Source organism: Crinia signifera, chromosome 3 (assembly GCF_055691185.1).
Source record: "Crinia signifera chromosome 3, ASM5569118v1, whole genome shotgun sequence".
Lineage (NCBI taxonomy): Eukaryota > Metazoa > Chordata > Amphibia > Anura > Myobatrachidae > Crinia > Crinia signifera.
Window position 1 is genome coordinate 259,227,356 of NC_139219.1, and position 25,607 is coordinate 259,252,962.

At 44.0% G+C, this 25,607-nt stretch overlaps 2 protein-coding genes across 6 annotated transcripts in view; one reads left to right on the forward strand and one right to left on the reverse strand.

The window, feature by feature from the left end:
- Nucleotides 1-25,607, reverse strand: part of MED12L (mediator complex subunit 12L) — a 458,604-nt gene that overhangs the window by 168,214 nt on the left and 264,783 nt on the right. The window lies entirely within an intron of this gene.
- Nucleotides 351-14,069, forward strand: P2RY12 (purinergic receptor P2Y12). 2 transcript variants are annotated; one of them, XM_083177946.1, is made up of 3 exons: nucleotides 351-616; nucleotides 11,543-12,069; nucleotides 12,465-14,069. In XM_083177946.1, exons 1-3 carry the CDS (start codon nucleotides 604-606, stop codon nucleotides 12,759-12,761), a joined length of 837 nt encoding a protein of 278 aa, XP_083034072.1. In that variant the 5' UTR covers nucleotides 351-603; the 3' UTR covers nucleotides 12,762-14,069. The 2 variants fall into 2 exon arrangements, with proteins under 2 accessions (XP_083034072.1, XP_083034071.1); XM_083177945.1 differs by having other exon boundaries at nucleotides 11,543-12,703.

A 25,607-nucleotide genomic window follows, 5' to 3' on the forward strand; every position in this document is an offset into this window, starting at 1 on the left:
GTGTTACACCCATTTTCCAAAGACACACCTCCACCTCCAGTGAGCCAGCCCGTCTCTGTCCTCCTGTAGCAGCTGCCAGGAAGTCGCTAAGTATGCCTCAAGTCGAATTTAGCTCAATTTCTAAGTATACTCTTTGAATATTGCTTACAGTTTCCTAGCAATTAATGTGCACATTGTCTACTAAATTTACTGACAGCATTTAAACATACATTTACATGGTACAATTTTGATGCTGCAGTATCAACGGTGAAAAATACCTGTCAATGCCATTTAGTATTCTGCTGCACTATATAGAAGTTGCATGAGAAGTACAATTTACATTTATTTTTTTTATTTTTTTTCAGTTGAAAAAATAAAAGCAGAAGTACTGTGTTCATCCTCATCTGGAACAGAAACGGAGGAAGAGGCAAAAAACAGCAATCATTTTAGGATATATTTGCACATCTGGAATACAGTGCAGCAGTACTCTCAGTTGTTACTCTGTAACCCCATGGAAGAATCAGCAGACATTATGTACCGTATCGCTCTTTGGATGCAAAGAAACAGATTAATACTGACGCCTTGACCCTTTTCAGCACTGCTGTATAGCCGGATGGCCTAACTATGGAATATCCAGGTAATACTGTCTGTTCCCTTAACATGAAATAGTCAAACTGAGGCTTTCCAAATGCTTAAAAGATTAATGTAGTGCTACAAAACATGAAATATCATTTTGTTCGTTTTACCATTGAATCAGTTATTGATAGTGCTGTAGTATGAATTATAAACAATAGTATATAGGAAATGCTGGTATTTAGAAGTTTTCTAAAATGTTTCACCAAGAGGTGACTGAGGAAATAGAAACCAGTTGTGGAATTGTGTACCACACGTACATGATTACCCACAATTCCACACTATAATTGTAATCCACCATATTTAAAAATATGCAATATCTAATCAATTTTCTTAGGGAATATAATAAATTGGACAATATGCAGGTTATTAAATTACAATAAAAGCATTGCATTATTGTGCCAGTCATTCTATGTTAATTACTATTTGTTTACCATTTCTCATATCCATTACCGGTTTACCATAAAAGATGGTTTCACCACACTGTATATTTAGAAACACTGTTATAACTACTGTATGTGGTTTGATATGGCTATAGAAAGTTTTTTTTTTTTTTAAATGTGTGAACTTTGAAGCTTTCTGAAGACATTTGTGTGAGATTTAAGCTCTGTGACTTTCAATCACACATGTTGAAAGAAATTCCAGTTAGTATTAGGCGGATAGGACCAGCAGTGGCTCCTACATTTTGTAGGTAGGCGGCTGATACTTTCCATGATGGTGTGTCCCTGGTCCCCAGTCTGTGCAATGGAGTTGGCAGGTGCTTGGGACCTGGATCATGCACCCAATCTGTGGCATGAGTGTGCATGCATAAATCCCCAGCTTCAATAAATTGCATTGGCTGCAGCCCATATAAGCCAGTTTGGAGCCTAGGTGACCAGGCAGAGAGTGGCATCCCACAGGAAACCAGCTCTGTCTATGGCAGTGCAGTCTGACAGTTTAGAAGGAAGGAACACCTCCTGGGACTGTCTGCAGGGCCGGCGCTACCCACTCAGCAGCTCCTGCAAAGCAGGGAGGCGCCATGCTGAAAAGGCGCTGTCTGCCTCCCTGCTCTGCTAAAGCTGCCTCAGCCCTCACTCTCTATGCCTCCTGCACTCCGCCCACAGCGCCTGTCTGACAGCAGGCGGGTGGCAGTATAAAGTGCTGCTCCCTGCACCACGAGTGCACACAGCCTGCTCACCGCACGCAGTGCCTGTCTGACAGCGGGCCACAGTATGGAGAGGCTGAGCAGCTCCCTGCACTGCGCACACACTGTCCTCCTCCTGTGACCTGCCCCCTCTTCCTCACGGACACTTACGCTGAGGCATGTAGCGCTGTCTGTGAATGCCTGGATGACATGTCCTGTCCGGATCCGCCCCCTACCCATTGCTCCCTGCGCCTGTCAGCTGTCAATCAAATGACTAATAGGCAGCAGCGCCGCCCTTCCTTCCCTCTTCTCAGTGTGCTGTGCCAGTGCCACTGCCAGTCCTCAACACTCCACTCCCTCTATCTCCTCCCCTCTTCTTCCATCTCCTCCATCTCTCCCCTCCTCCTGAGGGACTGCACAAGAGTTAAACAGCAAAAGAGCAGTGAGTCTTTTATTATACATGTTTATAACAAATTTTGGTACTTGTGTACTAGCACGGCACCCATCGCATTGCATACCATATCGCATGCGATGCGACGCGATATCGGCCGATGTTGTACAATGGCATACAATTTTAAAATTGTATGCCATTGATTATGGCATACAATGCCATACAATGCGATAGGATTATAAATTATATAAGCACCGTAATGGGTGGTTACAATGGTTAAATGCACCCCCACGCCACCCCTCCGACCTTTTCATACCCCCACTATCCACGTCGGCGTGGAGTTGAGAATAGAAAGTGTGGCGAGCGCAGCGAGACACCGAGCCCGAAGCGTGGCGAGCGGACGCAGATAGCTTCACAGGTATACGCGTCCCCTCGCGGGCTTCACAGGTATCCACGTCCCCTCGCAGGGCATGATGCGCTCGCCACGCTTCGGGCACGGTGGCTCGCTGCGCTCGCCACACTTTCTATTCTCAACTCCACGCCGACGTGAATAGTGGGGGTATGAAAAGGTCGTAGGACGCGTACCGCTGCGCTCGCCGTGCTTCGGGTTCACGTTTATACTTGGGGGGTGGCGTTAGGGTGCATTTAAGCATTGTAAGCACCCATTAGGGTGCTTATACAATTTAATATCGAATATGAGTTAAAATCGCGTTGCATCGCATGCCATCGGGTGTATGGCATGCGATTCGATTAAAAAATTGGGCGACTAATTTTTGGCACGCCGTGCTAGTACACAAGTACCCAAATTTTTTAATAATTGTAGATTTTTTTATTTTAATTGAGACATTTTTTAAATAATGGGCTGGGTTATGTGCCTAAAGGTGGCCATACACGCTGCAATAGCAGCGTGCGATGCGATGTGGGCATCGCACAGTACAAAAAGTATGTGCTGCACATGTATGTGCTGCATGTATGCCGTGCGATGCGATCTAGCCCATATCGTATGCGATTCTCGCAGCGTGTATGGGCACCTTTAGTGCCAGCAACATTTTGCGGACACAGCACTGAGATGGTGTATGCATACATGTACATGCACCCGAGATCCTCCATAGGATCGCATGTTGCATACGCTCCCACAATCGGGCTGCAGCTTCTTGCAATGGCAATGTGAAAGGGCGCAAAATGTATGGTTTGCAGGAGGGCGCCGGACACCCTAGCACCAGCACTGACTGGCAGGTAAGACTTCCAGTCAAGCCACTAAGCCAGGGCCGTCATACAGACTGCAACTGACTCAACTGAACTCCCTGATGTGAGGGAATCCACTGTGGGGGCTGCAGTCCACATAGTTAAAATTGACCATTGGATAGGAATGAGGTCCTATCCACTAGCACTTCTCCTCCTAAACAGACACTAGTGAATGTCTGCCATATACAGTATCATAACTGCATTACTTATTTGCACATATCTGTAGAATACATTTGTATGAACATTATTAACTTAATGTACAGTACTAACCATTTTTTGCAATTGGTAAAACTCACTAAGCTAAGGGGGGGCGATGATTGTGGTGGCAGGGAGTGTCTGACGATGCGGCGGCCGGCCGCCACGTCATTTCCCGGGGAAGGGGGGGGGGGGGGGGTGGCTTGGCTGTTTGGCCAAGGCTGCTGGCCCTGCCGGGTGATGAAGCGGTGTGTGGTGCCCGGCAGCACACGCACAGCTGTGTAGAGGATACGCGTGCATGAGTGGCAGCGCGCGTCCACGGCCGCTTACTACTCACCGGGTGGGCTGTTGCATCCCGGAACAATAGATTAGGAGCCTGGGGAAGCGGTACCGGGTCACAACACGCACAGCAGGAGCCTGGAGTAACAGGTGGGATAGGTGGCCTGTAACGGAAAGTACAGTCACAGTTCCTTTTCAGCCCTGGCCCGCAGCTGCCATTGCTGCCCCTACTGGAGCTGCTGAGCGGCCGGGCGCTGATTCTGCATTTTCATCGGGGGGAGTTGCGGCGCCCTCCAATGGCCGGCGCCCTAGGCAAATGCCTATGCCTAGAGCTGCCTAGTGGTGGCGCCGCCCTGGCTGTACACTCAGTGATATGGTAGATCATGCTACAATATAAATGGGTTTGTATAAAAATGTCAGTCATGTGGGCTAGTACAGTAACACGCTGTAAGCATCACACAATAATTCCATTACTTCCCAAAAAAGGGATCAACACAAATTTGTGATTCAAGTGCAAATCTGAGACTTCACTTCTTAGTCTTCTATAGGCAAACGCAGGTGTCATAACTTAAATGCCTTAAGTTATGACAATAGCACTGGTATATGATATGATCAAAAGAGCTGCCACCACATCATGCAGTGTAAGGGACAGAGCAGAGCTGCTGCTCATGCCCAGTGTACCAACTTCTTCTACCACATTTACTGTATGTGTGGATCAATGCCCTTAAACATTGCAATGGACCAGAGAGCAGTTGTCATGAGGAAGAGTCAGGAGACGTACCATGAAGTGGGAGATTGTGAGCTTGGAAAGTGCACTACTGGTTCTTTTATGTTTGTGTATTTATTTAATCATATGTTTAACCATTTTCCTGACCACATATCTCATTTAAATGTTTGAAACAGCCTATACTACAGACCATCTGTACTGTTAAATATTAATAGTGTATGGAATATAGTATCCAGTGTATAAAAATACAAATTTTCAGGGCTGTTACCAGTCCCCCAGTTTCCTGTATTTACTCCAATGTGCTGCAGAGTGGGAGATTATAGGTTACATTTGGAAACCCCCTCTCAAAATCCTGCGTTTGCCACTAATCAGACAAATTTCCTCACAACTTCCTTAAAAGCAACATCAGAAATCAAACTGAGATTTTAGTACTATCCACTGATATTTCAACTCTTCTCACTTGCTATATTTTATGATTATAGACTACAGGTGCAATTAACATACTTATACAGATGGAGCCAGGCTCTTCTTTGCAGGGGATCCGCCATCCCCCGCCACCCGCCATCTGTATTTGCGACCTGGGACGCGCGCGCACGAGATGCGCGCACTTCCCCTTCTGACGGCTTCCCCCGGGTCCCCGCCGGCTTGTCGGCGGTCACCCGGGGTCCCCACCGCCTCCCCGCACCCCCCCCAACCCTGTCCATCTCCCTGAAGCGGAGATGGACAAGGTCCCGTTGCCCCGGCGCACGGACACTGAGACGCACGCGCGTCTCAGTCAGATGGCGAGCCGGGCTGCTGGCGGATCGCCAGCGGTGACGTTCTGGCGATTCGCCAGCAAAGATGAGCCCGGCCCCATCTGTATGTAGTAATAAAATATTTTCAATTTTATCTCAGTCAAGTCACCTACTGTAGGTGGGGGTATAGCAGTGGCACTCAATAGACTGTTCAGTTGGTGATAACATTTTTAATACAAGCAAATAATAGAAAAGATCTCAAGGAGCGACATTTCAGGGTCAAATATGACCCGTTTTGAAGGTGAGAGAACATTCTGGAGCCCTTTATTGAGAGAGTTCCCACTTCCCCAAGGTCCCTGTGCTGACCAGTCACAGAGGAACTGCCATGAATGTGGGACCTTACATAAAGTGTCCCCTGACTGTGGCATTACCCTGATGACTGTTGGAGCCCGGTGCTGGTTTCTAAAAAATGGTGGCCCTACTTCTTTTATCGCCCATATTTTTGGAACCAGGACCGGTCCAAGAGCCTGGTGCTGGTTTTGGAAATACGGGGGAACCTCAGTCTGTTTTCCCCACATTTCTGGAACCAGGATCGGTTCAAAGAGCACAAGGTTGGTTATGCCTGTGTGTGGGAAGGGAGGGGGGGGGTGGCATGCTGTGTTTAAATTTTTTTTTTTTTTTTTACTTTTTAAACACTTTTCCAAACAGATACATGCACAGATCTCACTGATCTGTATATGCTTCTGTCAAACTCGCCAGCCACACCCAGCTCTATTTTTGGGTGATTTTTTAGTCAGGTTAGGAGTGCTATTTGAAAAATCACACCCTATTACATGAGTGATGTCTATACTTTTTAATGCAAAAACATCTGGATGCGATTTTTGATGTTTTGGTCACAGCAATTTTTACCGCAAAATGCACATCCTAATAAATTTAGCACTATGGGGGAAATTTACCAAAATGGATTCGTAAAAAATAGGTGTATTCGTAGGCAGAAATACACCTATTTTTTACACATTTGTATTTTCGGGATTTACAATCCCGAAAATACAACAAGTCGTATTCCTAAAGATGGAACATTCGTATTTGTATTTACAAATACGAATGTCTACACCATCGATAGAATACGACAGAAATCACCATTCAAAAGAATGGTGGTTCCTGATGTACTAAGCAGCCATATTGATAATACGGCTGCTAATTGGTGTAAAACACCCACGCAAATACGACAGGAAAATACACCTTGCTTTCCCTGTCGTATTTGCTTTAAGCCTGCATGGATCAGTCAGATCCGTGCAGGCTTCAGTGTAAAAAAAATATTTAAAAAAAAACGGCGTGGGGTCCCCCCCCACAGCCATAACCAGCACCAGGCTTAAAGAGCCGGGGCCAGTAATTAAAAATCAGGGAACCCGACAAATAGGGGTTCCCCGATTTTTAACAACCAGCCCCAGGTCTTATTCAACTGTCTAGTCACAGCTACAAAGAAAAAAACTGTGCCTATAACACATATGTCAAATGTAGTCGTTACCTTACAAGTTAGTTAATGGCCCCGTCAACAGTATAACACAGTTAATTGACCGGCGTGCGTTTCACAGCGCTGGAGCGCACAGCCAGAAGCAGGAAGTCAAAAGACCTTCTAGGCAGCGTCATGCGTTCCACAGTCCTCTACCGGAATGTACAGCGCTCCACAGAGCAGCAGTTGTCAGTGCTACAAGCTGAACACCGCTGTATAGTCAGAAAATGCTAAAAATTACTCAAGAGGCTGTGGGCACAGGCTATCACCCGTATCTATACCCCACAGTGCAACAATATGCATATATTATAAATGCCGGCAACTTTCACAATTTGGGCTATTTTACAGAATCAATGATGGCTGATGGGGATATCAACTTCAGTCTGCATGGGTGATTCCGGAGACTCCAGGGCACCAAGGGTCAGAAAAACATACATTCAAAAACATTATATATGAAAGACGGACAGACAACAAATATCACACGTTTAAAACAACTGCCAAGTAGTTATGAGGGCGCACTCCCCAGCAGGACCGCTGGTAAGAGTCCGCCAGCAGAACACCCGGCAAGTTGAAGGTTGTCTAGAGCCTAAGGTTACGCCCACATAATACAGTAATACATCTAATCCACATAATTCCAGAGCAGTTCAGGGAGCTAGAGAAAAATATTCAGATGTGTCTTTTCATTAAGTCCCCTTGGAAAGACGGTATCCAGGCGGTGAATCCACCTAGCTTCTTTTTTTAGTAACATTAAACCCCGATCACCACCTCGAGGAGGTGGAGGTACCCAATCGATTGCCATATACCTCAATGTGGCCAGCTGGTGCTTTTCCTTTAGAAAGTGTGCTGCCACTGGTTTGTCCGTGAGACAAGTCGAGTACGCCAATCTAATTGATGAACGGTGCTGGTTAATCCTCTCTCTTAGGGTTCTTATCATTTTTCCCACGTACATAAGCCCGCATGGGCAGATGAGATAATATATTACGTGGTCCAGCTGGCAGTACAAGCGGTGCTTTAGATAGATTTTCGTACCACTATGAGGGTGGCAAAAGTAGGGTCCCGTAATGAGTGTGCGACAGGTTGCGCACCCTAGGCACGTGTAGCAACCGTTTTTCTTTGCTACCCACCTTTCGCCGTCTACTTTCTTCGGCTTCATATTTGGTCGCAATAAGAAGTATTGTAAATTCCGACCCCTGGAAATAATTAATAGTGGTGGTGCTTCACCAATTTTCTTAAAGGCAGGGTCTGACGTGAGCAACGGCCAATGTTCTTTGATGACTCGCTGTGTGTCTTTCACGTTAGTGTCACAGTGAATGTTTAGAATTAACCGATTATTTTCCACAAGATCAGTTGGTTTGGCGGTTTGACATGCAAATTTCTTTCTGGCCTTGGTGAGGCTTCTCTGTATGATTTTTGGACTATACCCCCTTTCACGAAAACGTTGGAAACACTCTGAGATTTGTATCTCCATGGTATCGAGGTCGGAGTTGTTTCTCATCACGCGTAAAAACTGGGAAATCGGAAGATTCGACTTGAGAGAGTCTGGGTGGTGGCTTGATGCCCAAAGGAGGGTATTCCTATCTGTAGGCTTCTTGTATTGTGTATGTTCAAGGAAACTACCCCTCCTTAGGACTGTAACATCGAGAAAGTTCATATACTCAGGGTTAGAGGCTGATGTAAAGCGGACCGGAGTGTGCAAGGAGTTCAGAGTTGACACCGTGATAAGAAAAACATCATCAATATATCGTTTGTAATAACGCAAGTTGTCAGAGTAATGTGGAAAGATGTACTGTTTCTCGTATTGGTACATGTACAGATTGGCGAATGCCGGGGCCACATTGGACCCCATAGCGGTCCCGGCTAGCTGTACATAGTACTCATCCTGATACAGGAAGTGGTTGTATGTGAGTACCAGTTTTAGTAAACTCAACATAAATTCAATGGGTGGTCCAGTATAGGGTCCCTCGGACATTGCACTCGCAATCCTCCAATCAGCGGGGGTGCAAATCTTTAGGCTAAAAAGTCCCAGGGGTATAGCCAATATATAGTACTTTTTTGAAAAGAGCACTCACCAGTCTTCAGAATTAAGCCAATCAGTGAAAATTTTTTAATAATACATCACCAAGTCAACTGTATCGCATGTCGACGTTTCGGGCTGATGTCAGCCCTTTGTCAAGACCACACACAGTGAAGGAAACACCACAGTAGCAGGCATATCTCATTCACACACTGAGCTCCTTAAGTACCCTGAACACCGGAAGTAGCCCAGCGCAGACATAAAGTATTCACAGTCTTATTCAACTGTCTAGTCACAGCTACAAAGAAAAAACTGTGCCTATAACACAATTAACTGTGTTATACTGTTGACGGGGCCATTAACTAACTTGTTAAGGTAACGAGTACATTTGACATATGTGTTATAGGCACAGTTTTTTTCTTTGTAGCTGTGACTAGACAGTTGAATAAGACTATATATGCCCGAAGCACTACGAGCGCAGCGATCCATGCGGGGCGACGTGGTGCACTTTTTTTAGTGTCTATGTTGACATTCGGGTAAAAAAAATGGAAAAACCTAATGTCGACCTTTTGACTATAGACCTTTCCCATGTCGACCTAATACTTGTGTCAACCTAATGGCCCTGTCAACCTAACCCCACGTCGACCTTCATGCATGTCGACCTACTGTAGTTGCTGTCTATCCAATGATCGGTATGGATCATTGGATAGACAGCAACTACAGTAGGTCGACATGCATGAACCATGTCGACTATTATAGAACCACTCTCCAGCCGTTCGGTGAACAAACTGCCTTCTGTTACAGGCAAATATTAACATTTTTGCACATGCATAGTTGAGCCATTGGCCTTGTTTCCTTGTAAAGGTATGGCTTTTGGCCACAATTCTTCTTTGAAGACCACTTCTGGACAGACTTCTACAAAACAGTACATTGGTGTACCTGGGCCTCACCAGTTTATGCCAGCTCTGAGCTGATGGCACTGCTGGACATCTTCCAATTTTAAAGGGAAATAAGCATGATGTGTCTTTCAACTGATGCACTATCCTTAGTGAACCATTGCATCATTGGTCCTCAATGGTGCCCTTTTATTTGTGCTTCTTCAAAAGACCTTGAACAGAACATCTTGAAACCCCAGTAAGCTTTGAGATGTTTCCCTGGGACAGACCTTGCTTATGCAGTATAGCTATCTTGTGTCTTGATAAACAATGGATTTCAGCTAAAATATTGTGCGCTAAAAAAGCAGCCCTGATAACCACCTCCATAAAATTGAAGAACAAGTTCAATAAGGTGAACATACAATACCATAAAAATTTGTCAGGTTCCCTAGGCACTTATGAACATTCAATTTTTCAAGATGGAGTACCAAAAAAGAAAGAAAAAAAGGGTCACAATAGTGTATTACACTATTGTGGCCCTTTTTTCTTTCTTTTTTGGGTACACCATCTTGAAAAATTGAATGTTCATAAGCGCCTAGAGAACCTGCCAAATTCTCTATCTTGTGTCTTGTCGCTGTACTCCGTTTTGCCATGGTGAATGACCTGTGATATGAAACAGTTTTACACAACCTCACCTTTGTAACAGAATTTGGCTGTTCCTCACCCAGTTTTAAGTCTCTTACACAGTTGTTTCTGCTGCAATTAACGACTGCGTTTCAAACTACGTATAAAAATGCTGATGATAATCACCTGGTAGTTAAGACTGGTTAATCATATATCTGCTATAATACTACAAAACCCATGACTGTGACCAAGTATATCATTTGATTTAGATTTATTTTCTGTTAATTCACTTTGCATTCTGTTAATTGCTAAAAATAAATGATTAACACTTCTATTTTTGAAAGCATTGTTGTTGCAAGCGTGCCAGCCGCTGGTATCTTGCACCTGGCCCGCCGGTTAGCGTCCATTGCCGAGAATGGGGCGCATGAGCGTCTCACACATTTTCTGGGGGCGGGTGATTGGCACTCAGGGAGATGCTAAGATGACAGTGGCTCCATCTGTATATATATATACCATATGGTCCCTATTATGACACCTTAGAGCATGAAAAATACCTATCACACTAACACAGTGAAATAAAATACGTAATTAATTAATTAATGAGCTAGCAGGAAGTGAGGTATCCCTGCCTTCCTGTTAAATATGATCCTTTGCCAGTTTGTCCCTACCCCCTGAGGAAGTCATACAGACGAAACATGTTGGGAAGCTTCTAACCTACCTCACTTTCTGCATATGAGCTAAGCACTTTTTTCTTTTTTACCTTGTATTTTATCGAATGACGTTTTTTATTCAGTATATGCATTGTTTTTAAAATATAAGATCCTCCTTAGTATTTTTTGCCTGTTTTTTTCATGTCCACTTTTTTAACCTTTTTACATACCCCCCAGCCTTGATACACGCTTTTGTGAACTTGTTACCAATTTTTTATGTCAAAACCCCCTCATTGAATAAATTCTTATATTTATTATAATCAATAGTCCTAATTTATAACAATTGTCGCCGACCTCTGAGAATAACCGTTTCCATATATATATATATATATATATATATATATATATATATATATATATATATATATATATATATATATATATATATATATATATATATATATATATAAAACAATAACAAAAAAAATTGAATGGGTAGTATTATGCAAATATAAATGGCATTTTTAATTGCTTGATCCCTTTGCTCTGCTTTATTTTAGGATTTGGAGAAGACATGGACTTTAAACTATACAACATTACTAATAGAGTCACTAATGTGACTTGTTCCAGAGGCAACCATATCAACCAAGTGCTCTTCCCCGTGCTCTACTCCATTTTGTTTGTGGCTGGGACGGTCATGAACGGCTTAGCAATTACTGTGTTTTTCCAGTTACCGAGTAAATCCTACTTCATAATTTTCCTGAAAAACTCTGTTATATCTGATTCTCTAATGATCATGACGTTTCCATTCAAGATTCTGAGTGATACAAGACTTGGACTTTGGCCACTGAAGGGCTTTGCTTGCCAATACACCTCGGTCGTGTTCTATTTCACCATGTACATCAGCATTATCTTTCTTGGACTTATAACAGTTGATCGATATCAGAAAACAGTTAGACCATTCAGCAGCTTCTGTGCGACAAACCTACTATCAGCCAAGATCTTGTCGGCTGCCATATGGATAATCATGTTTTTCCTCTCATTACCAAATATGATTTTAACCAACAAGAAACGAACACCGAAAAACGTGAGAAACTGTGCGTACCTCAAGTCTAAGTTTGGGCTAACTTGGCATGAAATTGTGAATTACGTAAGCCAGATAATTTTCTGGGTGACTTTTGCTGTTATAGTGGTCTGTTATCTCCTGATAACCAGAAAACTTGTCCAGTCATACAAAAGAACTAGAAGGGATCATACTGAATCCAGAAAAAAAGTGAATGCGAAAGTGTTTATCATTATTGGTGTGTTCTTTGTTTGCTTTGTTCCATTTCACTTTGCTAGGATCCCCTATACCATAAGCCAAACCCGGGATGTGTTTAATTGCTCAGCTCAGAACACCCTTTATTATGTAAAAGAAAGCACCCTGTTTCTCTCCTCCTTAAATGCCTGTCTGGACCCGTTCATCTACTTTTTTCTCTGCAGATCCTTCCGAAATTCACTGGTTTCTTTGTGGAAAAGAAAACTGTCCTGTCTCTCCTCATACACACGAAGAGGAGCATCGAAGCGCTACAACATTGGAGATGTGGAAACAAAAATTTAACACAATTTGAAATATGTTGCACTACACTTAGCAACCTGTCCATCATCACCTATGGTCCTGGGGTGGACGTAGAGGACCTCCCAGCATTTCATAGGCGTGCCCACAAACACAGTGGATGCGCCCATGAAAATGCTGGCCATGGCGATGCCCAATTGGGTCGGAACGCTGATGTCACATGATGTCAGCGCCCGCCCCAAATTCGTCCATCTACGGCCAGAATCTCGACTGCCTTATTAGGGATCGAAGGTGGATTCAATGGTCCAATGAATTCCCTCCGTGGGGCCGCATGTGAGTGGTTGTGTATGGAAACTCAACCGCTCGCATGCTACTGAGCGGATTCGGGCAGTAGGGGAGTGGGCATTCGGTGGAGCGGCATTTACCTATTCCTTAGGCTGCGAATATATGTACCCTAGGTCTAAATCAGGCTCTTAGTGTGTTATTCAAGTTAGATAATATCTAGGTCGACCCACACAAGGTCAACATTGGAAAAAAGTAGACACAAGAAAATTGTGGACACGTGAAAAGGTTGACATGAGTTGACATGAGGTCTGAGCATGTGGACCTCCAATTCGTGTACCCTTAATGCCTTTGCCACACATTATTGTACCCAATTGGACTTCACATGGATGGTAAAGTACCAAAAAATTGGGAAAACCTCCAAAACTCATGTAAAACTTTGTCAGCCATGTCAACCTTTTGCTTGTGTTGCCCTTTTGGCCATATCAACTTAGAAAATGTCAGTCAGCCATCCAAATGCCCGTGAAATTGTAAAATAGTTCAATAAGAAACTTCATGCAATAGAATTAAGAAATTTGAGCTGACAGTAGCTCATGTTTGGTGTTTTGAGCTACGTTCAGCTATAAATCCCTTAATGTGTATGGCCCGGTGATGATAATGAGCAATGATAAGCACTCCCTCATCATCGTCGGCCACCGCCGCCCGTCGGGCTGTTTTAGGAGTCAGTGAACCACTTTCCACAGCCTCCTACTGTGGAAAGTGATTCACTCCCATGAATATTGCTGGGGCGGACAAAAATCACTCGTTGTGTATGCACTGAGCGATTTCCTCATACACGCTGGGTAAAAGCACCTAGTTTGTTTGACATTAGAGCACTTTAAATACATTAAAAAATATTTATTTGTGGTCTACTGCTTTAACCTACATCAGTGGTTCCCAACCCTGGTCCTAAAGTACCCCCAACAGTGCACGTTTTCCAGGTCTCCACACCAGGAATCACAAGTGACATAATTAGCTCCACCTGTGGATCTTTTAAAATATGTCTTAATAATGAGTGCACCTGCCGGGTGACCTGGAAAACGTGCACTGTTGGGGGTACTTGAGGACCAGGGTTGGGAACCACTGACCTACATAAATACGTCACATATATATATATATAATGTGGAGAATACTAAACAAGAGGAACACTAAGTACAGTTCCTGTGTCTCCTTGCGCTCATGATTTAACAATGTTAGTTTTTAGTGAATAAAGAGGCTAATATTCCCACTTCCTTGCAAAGTGAATTAATGTGTTGAATTCATAGTAAAAGATTCCCCTATCCACCAATTCAAACTCCTTTCAGCACCAACTTTATGTGGATCCTGCATTGTGGCTCATATAGCCATATTGAGTTCTGCAAATTGTGACCCACTCAGAGGTGGATTTAGACCTCATGGGGCCCTATGCAAGTTACCAGTTTGGGGCCCTACTAAAACCACTGATTGCAATACATTTTTTGCTGCTGATTGCAGGCGGCATTGATCGAGTACCCCGGCACGTGCTTGGTCAACCGATAAATGTTCAGCTGCATTTTGTGTGTCCACATATTTTGCTTGCTCTGGGTATGTTTTGGACGGCCAGGATATCTCTATTGGGTCTCTTGGGACCTGCTGGGCCCTAGGTAGGTGCCTAGGTTGCCTTGTGAAAAATCTGCCTCTGGACCCACTTGGGCAAAAATCGACCCTTGACATAAAAAGTTATGGATCAAAGGGTCCACCGTGTCTAGGTAGGCAGTCAATAGGTCAATATGCACAAGGTTTACATTGCCAAAAGGTCAACACAAGCAAATTGTCAGCATGGAATAAGCCAACACATGGGGCGAGAAATAATAGGGTGTGATTTTCTTTTGTGCAATTATTTGGTAAAACATGGCCGAAATCGCACATTTTTACCGAAAATTGCACGTTTTGCAGGCAAAATCACACATTTTGGAGGAAAAATCACACGTTTTGACATGTCTTAAAAAAACCGCACATTACAAATCGCACCCAGAGGATTTCTCATAGAAAACATAAAAATTGCAAATGTAATAAGGTGTGATTTTTGGTAAACATTTCTAACCAAAATAGACCAAGTCCAGGCTGGTGAGTTTGACAGTACCATGCACAGTTCAGTAAGATCTGTGCATGGTTCTGTCCAAACAAGTGTATACAAGTAAAAAATTAAGAAAAAAAGAAATGGTGTGGAGTACACACACATAGAAAAGGTTAATATACACACATAAACACATACTCAACGTACAACGATCCGACAATGAACATTCTCCCATTTGGAGTCTCTGTGACGTTAGTCACAAGGATTCCCAGTGACCTCTGTCACAGGACTACGCACATGATTGGCTAAAAGGGTTTTCATGGAGACCCCGACACCCAATCAGGCCTAAGCTGAGCCCTGCTTATACTATGGGGGTGATTCAGGTCGGTTTGTAAAGCACATTTGCTTGCTAATGGACAAAACCATGTGCACTGCATGTGTGGCAAATGTTACATACTGTACAGAGAGAGTTAAATTTTGGTGAGTTATTTTGTGTCTGTGCAGGGTAAATACTGGCTGCTTTTTTTTTTACACTGCAATATAGATATCAGTTTGAAGTACACACCCCACGTAAATCTAACTATCTCTGCACATGTTACATCAGCCCCATCTGCAGTGCACATGGTTTTGTCCATTAGCAAAACAAATGTGCTTTGAAAACCAACCTGAATCACCCCCTATATTTATACAGTAACGTATGTACCTGGATGTTTTGGCATCCAAGAACTTAGAAAGAATCTTTATACTTCTAAAGACAACACTTTCCTATGTAGCTTTTAACACAGAGGGGTCACAGCAGCAGGATTTTCAGTGCAGCATCTGGGCCAGTGTCAGCAGCGCTGCTAGACTATCTTAAAATAATTGAGCCTGTAATATTTGTTAGCACTGAGGTGACAGGCATGTTCACTATTGCTGCAGGTTGTATAGTGCAGCATGTGTTACAGTGTCAGCAGAGCTGGAGTCAAGGCACGCTGCTATAGAATTGCTATAGCTTAACCCTATGGATGAATTCAAATGGTCTTAAAGCTTCATTTCTCTGGTTTTGGTGGTCCAATCAGCTAAGAACCAAGTTTTTATGGAAGGGGAGACGTTTAACTACCAGAAGATATGAACCACAAGTTTATGAGATCCCCACAAGGGAACCGTCGGAACCCATGGTGGGTCTGAATTATCTGGGCCATTATAGTCTATGGGAAAATGTGTCCAATTTGCACCCTAATATCTCAGGTTCTAGGTGTTCTAGAGAATTGAGACCATTAACATATGAAATAGGAGACTGTTGGCTTTCAAGTTTATGTGACACCGGCAAAGAGAAGTGGCAAGCAACTGCAAATGTGGTCCCCTCCAATTGTCTGCCCAGCTTGCAAGAGTTTCTGGTTTCCTCTGCAGCCAGAGCGCCATCGCCAGACTATGGGGAGTTGATGGTGAGCAATCCTGTGCTCAGTTGAGTTAGCCTTTGTCAGGTGCTCAGCTCCCTGTTGCACAGCAGGTGCGCCCAAATCTGGACAGTGGTGCTTGTAGAAGCTGCAGGTTGATCATTGCAGCATCTGTACATTTGTCACAGCCCATGTGTTTTAACTAGCGTAATGAGACACACCTTCAGCATTCCCCTTAGACATGTAAAACCTATGGCGTTGCTCGCTCCATAGATATGGGCTTCCACGAAGCTCTGGATAACGCTTGGTAGACATTTTGTTAACCTGCTCAGTGCTCGAGTCTGGCTTAATAGAGCAGCATAATGAGATGCAAGTACAGTAGTGCCCTTACACAAGTGTAAATAATGCTATCGCTTGCTCCATAGATGTGGGCTTCCATGAAGTCCTGGCTGAAACCCAGTTGACATTTTGTTAACCCACTCAGTGCTCAAGTCTGGCCTGCTAGTACTGTTTGTCATTCATACAGTAGAATAATTCTGTGTTTACCTAGTGTAGCATAATGAGACTCACGTACAGCAGTTACAAGTTTAACCTATGCCGTTGCTAGCTCCTTAGATGTGGGCTCCCATGAAGCCCTGGATGAAACATGGTAGCCATTTTGTCAACTCAAGTCTGGCCTGCTACAGTAAGTACTTCGACCGTACTGTATACTCGCTCACTTATCCCCATAGCCCGACATAATGAGACATATGCGTATGCAATAATATTTTCTGAGAACGTTTTTTTATTTAGCATACTGTACAAGTACAGTATCTTACTGTAAAGTAGCTCTTGAGCTATGGTGCATTTCAATGGAGCCTTCACGCATGCGCAATGCAGATTCTTTCACTATAGTATTGACTTAGACATCTAATGGACGTGCAGTGGTGATTTTAAAAAGCGACATCTGGTGGATGATCGCTGGTATTGCACTCACTGGTAATGCCATACGCCATGCTGTGAGACTTATTGCGCCTCCGTGCGCTGGAAAGCATATCAGAACAAACGCCATAGGCAGCATAGATGCAGGTGGCTAACTATATATATATACATATAGTTAGAAATATAGGCATAGCAACAAAACAGTAGGACAGGGCTGGCCAAACCAATTCTCCATATCTACCAACGGTCCTCGTTTTCCAAATTACCTAAAGGTGCCCACAGACGCATCAATTATCGAATGCGTTTTGTACTTTTTAAGCACAAATTGCATCTTATGTACAATTATTGGATGGTGTTTATAAGCTTGTGCGATGCGATGCGCGTTCCCGGGAGCCCGATATTGTATGTCTAAAAAAGTACGTGCTGCACGTACTTTTTAGACTACATCTGAAATTTAACATTACAAACATGGGTTCATCACATGCATCCAAGTGCACATCTCATAGCAAGCTGGAAGAAAAATTGTATAGAACCATTGTACAGTCAAAAACGCATAGCACAGTACAATTGTAGCGTCTGTGGGCACCTTAACTCGTGCACAGCTGTAGTCAGTACCAACTGTCAAATTTTCAAATATGCGCCATTCATTCCTAATGTAGATCCACAGGTTGCTTAAAAAACATGAACTGTTGGTAGGTCTTAAAGACAGGTTTGGCCACTCCTGCAATAGGAGAAAGGATCCTGATGAAGACCGCCTAATGTCATAGAATGAAATGAAAGGAGTGAGAATATTGGGACGACACAAGTTTTAAGGGTGAAGCAGCAAAGAATGAAATAGGTAGTGATCCGGTATAAATTTGTAGATTTTAAGTAGTATCTGCAGAATTTTATATTTGTAGAGCAGTTCATGTAGGTTTGGAGCAGTGCTGCATAAGTCCTAAAAAAGGGAGAGACCATTAGTAATCAGTAGGGAAGAAAGGCATTAGCCATCAGCTGACCAAAGAAGGTGGCACAGGGTATATAGCAAAATTGGATATATACTGTAGGAGGCAGAGGCGAGTAACAGAACTTTGAAGGTTATGGTGTGAAGTCTAAAGTGGATCATGTAGGAGAAAGAGAGCCAGTGGAGGGGCTGTCAAAGAGGGGAGGCAAAGACAGAGCTGCATGATAGAAAGATCAATTCAGCAGCAATGCTAAGGACAAGTTGGATAGAGGAGGAGAGAGGCGGTTAAGCAGAAGACCACAGAGGCAAGAAATGTTGAGCAAATAGTGTTGTGTCAAAAGAGAAAGTGGCAAATACTAGTGGTGTCCTGGAGATTAAACTAATAGTAGTGTTCAAGTGACTGCATGTAGGGAATGGGAGGGCAGAATTAATGGAGATGTTCAGTCAGCGGACATAATTTACTGAGGAAATGGTGTTGTCAACTATGTGGGTGAGATGGGAAGAGGAGCAGACACAAGAACGGAAAAAATGAGATTTTGGACATATTAGGTCAGAGGAGTAATGGTAGTGTCATTAACAGAAAGTTCAATGGTATCTGTAGGGGCCTGAAATGACAGGAGAAATTTAAGCCCAGTCCCGGATTTACACTTCATGGGGCACTAAGCAAGTTCCCAGTCTGGGGCCCCCCACCATTACCTACAAGAAGAAAAAATCTACATAAATTATAAATAATCTTAAAGATATAGCATTGACTGACAGTCTGGTCACTCACAGACAATCAGTGTGCTGCCTATTGAAACGGCAGCAGATTGGCTGGTAGCTCTCTAAAAGTCTGGACTCAGTCACATGGGTCCCAGCATTGACGTAGAGGAGATTTGTGGTGTATATAACAATAACATCCTACACCAGTGGTTCCCAACCCTGGTCCTCAAGTACCCCCAACAGTGGACGTTTTGCAGGTCTCCACACAGAATCACAGGTGAGATAATTAGCTCCACCTGTGATCTTTTGAAATATGCCTGAATAATGAGTGCACCTGCCGTGTGACCTGGAAAACGTGCACTGTTGGGAGTACTTGAGGACCAAGGTTGGGAACCACTGTCCTACACCATTAACAGTGTTATTTCTACTCAATGTATCACCAACTACAAACCCCAGCTCATGCACAAGAACCCAGTCATCCAGAGGGAGTGTTTTTAAATCCCAGCTGACGGAATCCCAGCGTTCAAAACCCAGACGCCGGAATCCCGACCGCCAAAATACTGACAAGGGGGGGGATGTGGATTGCCCCCCCTTGCGTGCTAGCTGCGCTCGGCAGACTAGTTTATTGTCCCTCTATGGGTGTCGTGGACACCACCAGAGGGAGAAAGTGTCGGGATTTTGGCGGTCAGGATTCCGGTGTCGGAATTTTGAATGCCGGGATTGTAACTGCATCCCCATCCAGATACTGCCTAGTAATGGCAGGTTTACTGAATATGTGATAACTAGATTAGTAAAAAAAAAATTAAAAAAAGTTAAGTATAATTAAAACAACCACCAAGAACAAAGTAGAACAAACCTAGACTGTGTCATTAAGTAAATATACTGGAGTAGCCAGTTGGTTCTCTTTAACATACAGGTTCTCTGTTTCAGTTCTCAGAAGTGTCGTTGATAGATTCTGTGCTACATATGTAATAGAGACAATATTTCTTTACCTAGAATTTTACTGTATGGGTGAACAAATGTTTTACCATAATCTGCCAACTTCCTCTTATAGAACAGTTAACTTCCTTGTCTCATGATAATAGGTTATTGATGCAAAATACATAGAATAAAAAAAAAAAATCTTTTAGAGCTAAATGCAAATGACTGTACTAGAATAGTAATATGATAATACATGAATGGCCATTCACCTAAATATTAGAGGTGAAACCCAGAAGTTTTAGTTTCAAAAGAAAACCATAATGTCATCAGGTACAATATTAGACATTCAATATATAGACAGTGTGAAAGGTCTAGAGCAGTGTTTTTCAACCACTGTGCCGTGGCACACTAGTGTGCCTTGGGCTGTTCTCAAGTGTGCCCTCAGATCTAGAGATGCCCAAACCAGTTTACAGCCACCACCAGTTCAACTGTTTTTACTGGTCTCTACTTTTCATGTAAAGGACCAATGTATTTTATTTTGTTACCAGTGTGTTTGTTTTTTATATGGGGGCCAATAGGTTTGTTTTTTCCTGTGGGGGCCAATGTGTTTTGCCCCGTGGGGATCTCATGGTGTGCCTTGGCAATTTTAAAATCGTATTTAGTGTGCCGCAAGGTAAAAAGGTTGAAAATCACTGGTCTAGAGAATCAAAATGTCAGGATGCTTTAAAATATAGACAAATTAAAAGGTCAAACCAAAATCTCAAAAGGTCCAAATGTCAACATTCAAAGAGGTACATTTACTAAAGGCCATACACACTGGGGGACTTTGAGCTGAAAGTCGCTCAAAACAGCATGATTGAGCGGCTTTCAGCTCAAAGCCGCCCAGTGTGTATGGCCCGGCGATGAGCGGTGAGCACTGCTGCGCGCTCCAGCAACATCGCCGGGAAAGACGTTCATCTGCTGGTTATACCAGAAGATGAGCGGCTTTCATGCGGCTTTCCATAGCACTCCACTATGCAACGCCGTCCTCCCCCCTCTGTCAGCGCCGGGTCGGGGGAAAGCCGCTCAGTGTGTATGCACTGAGCGGCTTATCCCCCAGCGATGAATGCGATCATCACTGATAGTCGCCCAGTGTGTATGGACCTTTAGGCTTCTAAAAATTAAAAGAGGTTTGTTTGTCCATAGCAACCTATGGTATTGGGCGTTCCTCGATGGTTACAGGGGGTTTGGTAATCAGACACAGTATGGGCATTTTGCTGAAATTGTTTGCTCAAAGAGACACTAAATTGCTCACATTAGAGGCCATACTCAGACGGTGGTCTGCATCTAGGGAAATTAAGACCGGCGTCCGGAGAGGTGGAGTTCCCACACTATTCAATATCCAGGGAGAGGCAGACAGGTGGCCTCTACCTTTCAGGATGTAACCGGCGGTGTCCCGTGACTCGTCATCATCCTTCCTCTCTGCTTTCCCTTTCTTCCGTGGCACCGTCTATTTCTGATGACTCACTGGAGGGAGACTGCCGATACTGTGCATGCTGGGAGTCTGTGTAAGGTCAGGTGAAATGGAGGACACACTGCAGCCTGGCCATGCCCAGCAGCAGGAATCAGGAGGACTGAATTTGCAAGGGAAGGGGACAAAGCCCAGGGTCGGGACTAGGGAAAGAACACTCGAGAAAGAACTACTATGAGATTCCCCACCAGCACCACTTTACTCTGAGTACACAAGACTCAGACAGTCAGAGAGACAGAGAGTGACAATGGGCCAGATTCTCTAAGCTTCAAAAGTGATAAAATGAAGAGTGATAAACAGCCAGCCAATCAGCTCCTACCTGCCATGTCACAGACTGTGTTTGAAAAATGTCAGACAGGAGCTGATTGGCTGGCTGTTTATCACTCTCCATTTTATCACTTTTGGAGCTTAGAGAATCTGGCCCTGAGTGAGACTCAAGGTAAGAAACAAACTGTGACTTTACTGTATGAACCTGAAAATGCCTCACACGTAATTAATGATGATTGACAACTTTTTCAAAATAATGGGGTACTCTCACACTACACTACACTACACTACTAAATTTTCCCAACCCATATAATTAGTGGTTGATACAAAAAAAAAACAGTATTAGGCTTGTCAGAACCAAATATTACCACCCTGTGAGATTGGGGTTGCGGCTAGGTCAGTGGTTCCCAGATTCAATCCTCAAGGCACACTAACAGTTTACTTTTTAGGCTACCCATGTTTAAGCACCGGTGACTTAATGCCTTGTCTGTTTGTTTTTCCCATCTGTACACAAGCAGGGATATTCTTAAAACCTAGCCTGTTATGCTGCAATGGAGATGGAGTTTAGGAAATCCTGGTCTAGGTGCAATGTTAGATGTAAGAAAAGCAATTTGTAGGGAGTGTGAACTTCAACCGGATAATGCCATATTATTCTATACTACACATCACAGGTATGTTGTGGCTGCTTCAGAATCCCTCTAGCTTACTGTACTTAGCAATTTAACTTCATCTTTGCAATTTTGAAACATATAGCAATGTTTCCGCAAAGAAACTTACATGATTCTTATGATGCGTGTTCTAAATAGTTATTGGAAAACTAAAGGGGCTGCAATTGCTGTCATATTTCCAGTTCTCAGAAGATACATTGTGCTAATCCGCTACATTAACAAGGGCCTTGGAGACATCCCTCATGTCTCTGGTCAAAGCAGAAGCTAATGTTTGTTTCCATGTTTTACTAATGCTATCTATATTTATGCAGTAGAATGAAGTGCCATACAGATTGAAACATTAAAAGTGAAATAAAGTAAATAAAGTAAATAAAATCCTCTGCAAAATTGTTAATTATTCATCCCATTTCAGTATATATATATATATATATATATATATATATATATATATATATATATATATATATATATGTGTGTACTTTGAATGAGTGGCGCCACCTGTGCTAGTGTGAGATTTAGGTGGCCACAGTAATCTTCCCTTATTATATAGAGAGTGTCAGCCAGTTCTTTAAAGATGAGTGACGGTAAATCACTTAGGGTAGCATCTTTATCCATCTACCTATATATATATATATATATATATATATATATATATATATATATAATAATAGCCCAGAACTGTCAGTCTGTGAGTGTGTGTGTATAACACTGGGCAGAGTTATAGAGTGAACTCCTCCCCCCTGCCCGGCGTTATACAGTACACACACACACAGAGAGACAGGGAGATGGCTCTGCCACGTTATCCCGGGTGTCAGCCAAAGCTCACTGGCCTGGGCCTGTTCCCAGACCGGTCCCACGTGCACTGCTCGGTGGTACAGTCTGTCCCGCCCAATCACAGCACATGGGATGCAGCATCTCACCCGCAGCGGCCGAGGGGGGGGGGGGTGGTCGTTGGACGTGGGGCATGAGGAGGGGGTGAGCCCAGGTAGGAAGTCCGGGGATGCAGGGTGCCTGTGCGGGGGAAGACAGATAAGCCAGGTAAGTGGCCTCATAGCTGTGCAGGGCCGGGTGAGGGCAGCTGGATCCCCGACTCCACTCTACACCTCAGGGGCATCTTACCCGCAGTGGCCGTGGGGGGATGCTCACGGGACGCCAGGATGAGGAGGGGAGCGGCCGGACTTTTCTTCTAGGGGGGCTTTGGAGACAGTGGGAGTACAGCAGGGAGGAGGTAAGGCCACTAAAATAATATTACTGCCTCCCACCTCAATCTCTTTAAAAGAGCTGCTGCTGCTGCTGTGCAGCATGGGATTGTAGTCCTGCATCTTCCCACACTCCTCCTGCGGACTACAAGTCCCAGCATCCACCGCGGCGCAGTCCGTTACTCTGACTCTGATGCAGGAAACTTTTACCCTGCTCTGATTGGCTGCCAACGTCACTAATTCTAGCTCTCTGCCTGCTCTGCTGATGCTGCATGAAGTCTGCAGTTTGGAAGAGGGGTCCTACTGGTGCTGGTCTGGGGGTGCAACCTGGGTGGGGGGGCTGTAGGGGCTACAGTGATGGGAATCCAAGTGTTGCAGGTAGCCAGATAGGATAAAGTCCTGGGATTCTGGACAATGAGAGTAACAGGTAGTATACATGTGTATGACATACATTTATCAACAGATCCTCATACACCATAGATCTCATATATATAATTTGGCCAGATGTGTCACTCTATAAGTGTGTGTCCAACACCGGCAACACACCCGCCGCCGTCCATCCCCAACCCAACTACAGCACAGCCGCACCTCCACCACCCACACGCGGCCACACACCTAACCATAGCACCCATACGGCTTTTGGTCTAACAATTGTTTGGTCTAACAAATTGACCAGGCTGTTAACCTGATTCAGGCCTGCTACAGTGCGTACTTTAACCATACTGAATACTGGCTCACTTATCCCCATAGCCCATTAGAAATATTCATACTGAGAAACACAACTATGCAATAGTATTGCCTATGAATATTTAACATACAGTAATTATTGCTCTATTGCACATTTCAATGGAAACTTCACGCACGCGCAGTGCGGATTCTTTTGCTATAGTATTGAACTAGACATCTGACACATGCGCAGTGGTGATTTAAAAAAAGCAACATCTGAGAGATGATCTCTGGTATTGCACGCACCAGTAATGCCATACTGTTAGAATGTGTGCCGCAATGCAATTTACGACATGGAGTGGCAAGGAATGGCTAAGGCCCTGGCTAGTTCATGACTAGTCGTTCAGCTTCACGCGATGATCTAAGCCATCCTCCTCCCTCACCAGAAAATTGAAGAGAGAGTTAAGCTGTCATCAAAAACAAGGCAAATAAGGCCTTCTAAAAACATGGTATCACAAATCCCCAAGGAGAGTCCAAGGGTGTTGGTGGTCATGATGCCTGACCACTGTACGGGAAGAGGTGGCTCCTTCCACCATTTGCACATCCTTTGCATATGCTGGAAGGATCACCCACAGTCCAGTTCCTGAAATTAAGATTGAAAGTGTCAATGTTGTACACCAGGAGGGCGATACTGATGTAACTGGCGTGGGGAGGATGCTCAGGAGATGGATGCTGCTGATGGAGATGTGGTTTGCTTAAGTGAGGCACCGGGCGATACAGTTGTTGTCCGTGAGATGCAAAAGGCCATTGTCATGTATGGGCAGAAGACCAAAAAATCCACCTCAAGATCTGGAAAATAATTGTATTACCATGTGTAGCTTATGTAAAGCTGCAATAAGCAGGGGTAAGGACATTGACCACCTAGGGACATCATCCCTTATGCGTTACCTGAAGCTTGTTCAGAAATCACTGTTTAGTTCAGAAACTGTGGCTAGGACTGTAAGCAGTCCAGGGACACCTAAATCCGTTGGTCCTGTGTTATCCAAGCACCTGAAAACCACACCAGAAAGTCACTCCACGCATATTTCCTCCTCCGGATCAGAGGTAGTCCTGCAGGCCATGTCACGGCATGACTGACTCCTCTTCTATCCTGGATTCCTTTGTAAGATACTACAGTGTTATGCCTACTGCTGCTGCTGTTGCTGCTGGGAGTTGTTCATCTTCCCAGAGGGGAGCTCAGAACACCACTGCTTCTTTCACTAAGCAAGTGACCGTCCAACAGTCATTTGCGATGAGGATGAAGTGCGCCACAGTCATCCCATGGCAAAGCGGATTACTCAGGCCTTGACAGCTATGTTGGTGTTAGACGTGCTTCCGGTGTCTGCTATTAGTGGAGTGGGATTTAGATGATGTACAGAGACGTCCAAAAAAGTGTCCTCAGTGCCCTGAAAAATGCCATTGTACCACTGTCCACTTAACTACGGACATGTGGACAAGTGGTACAGGGCCAATTAAGAACTATATGACTGTTACAGCCCACT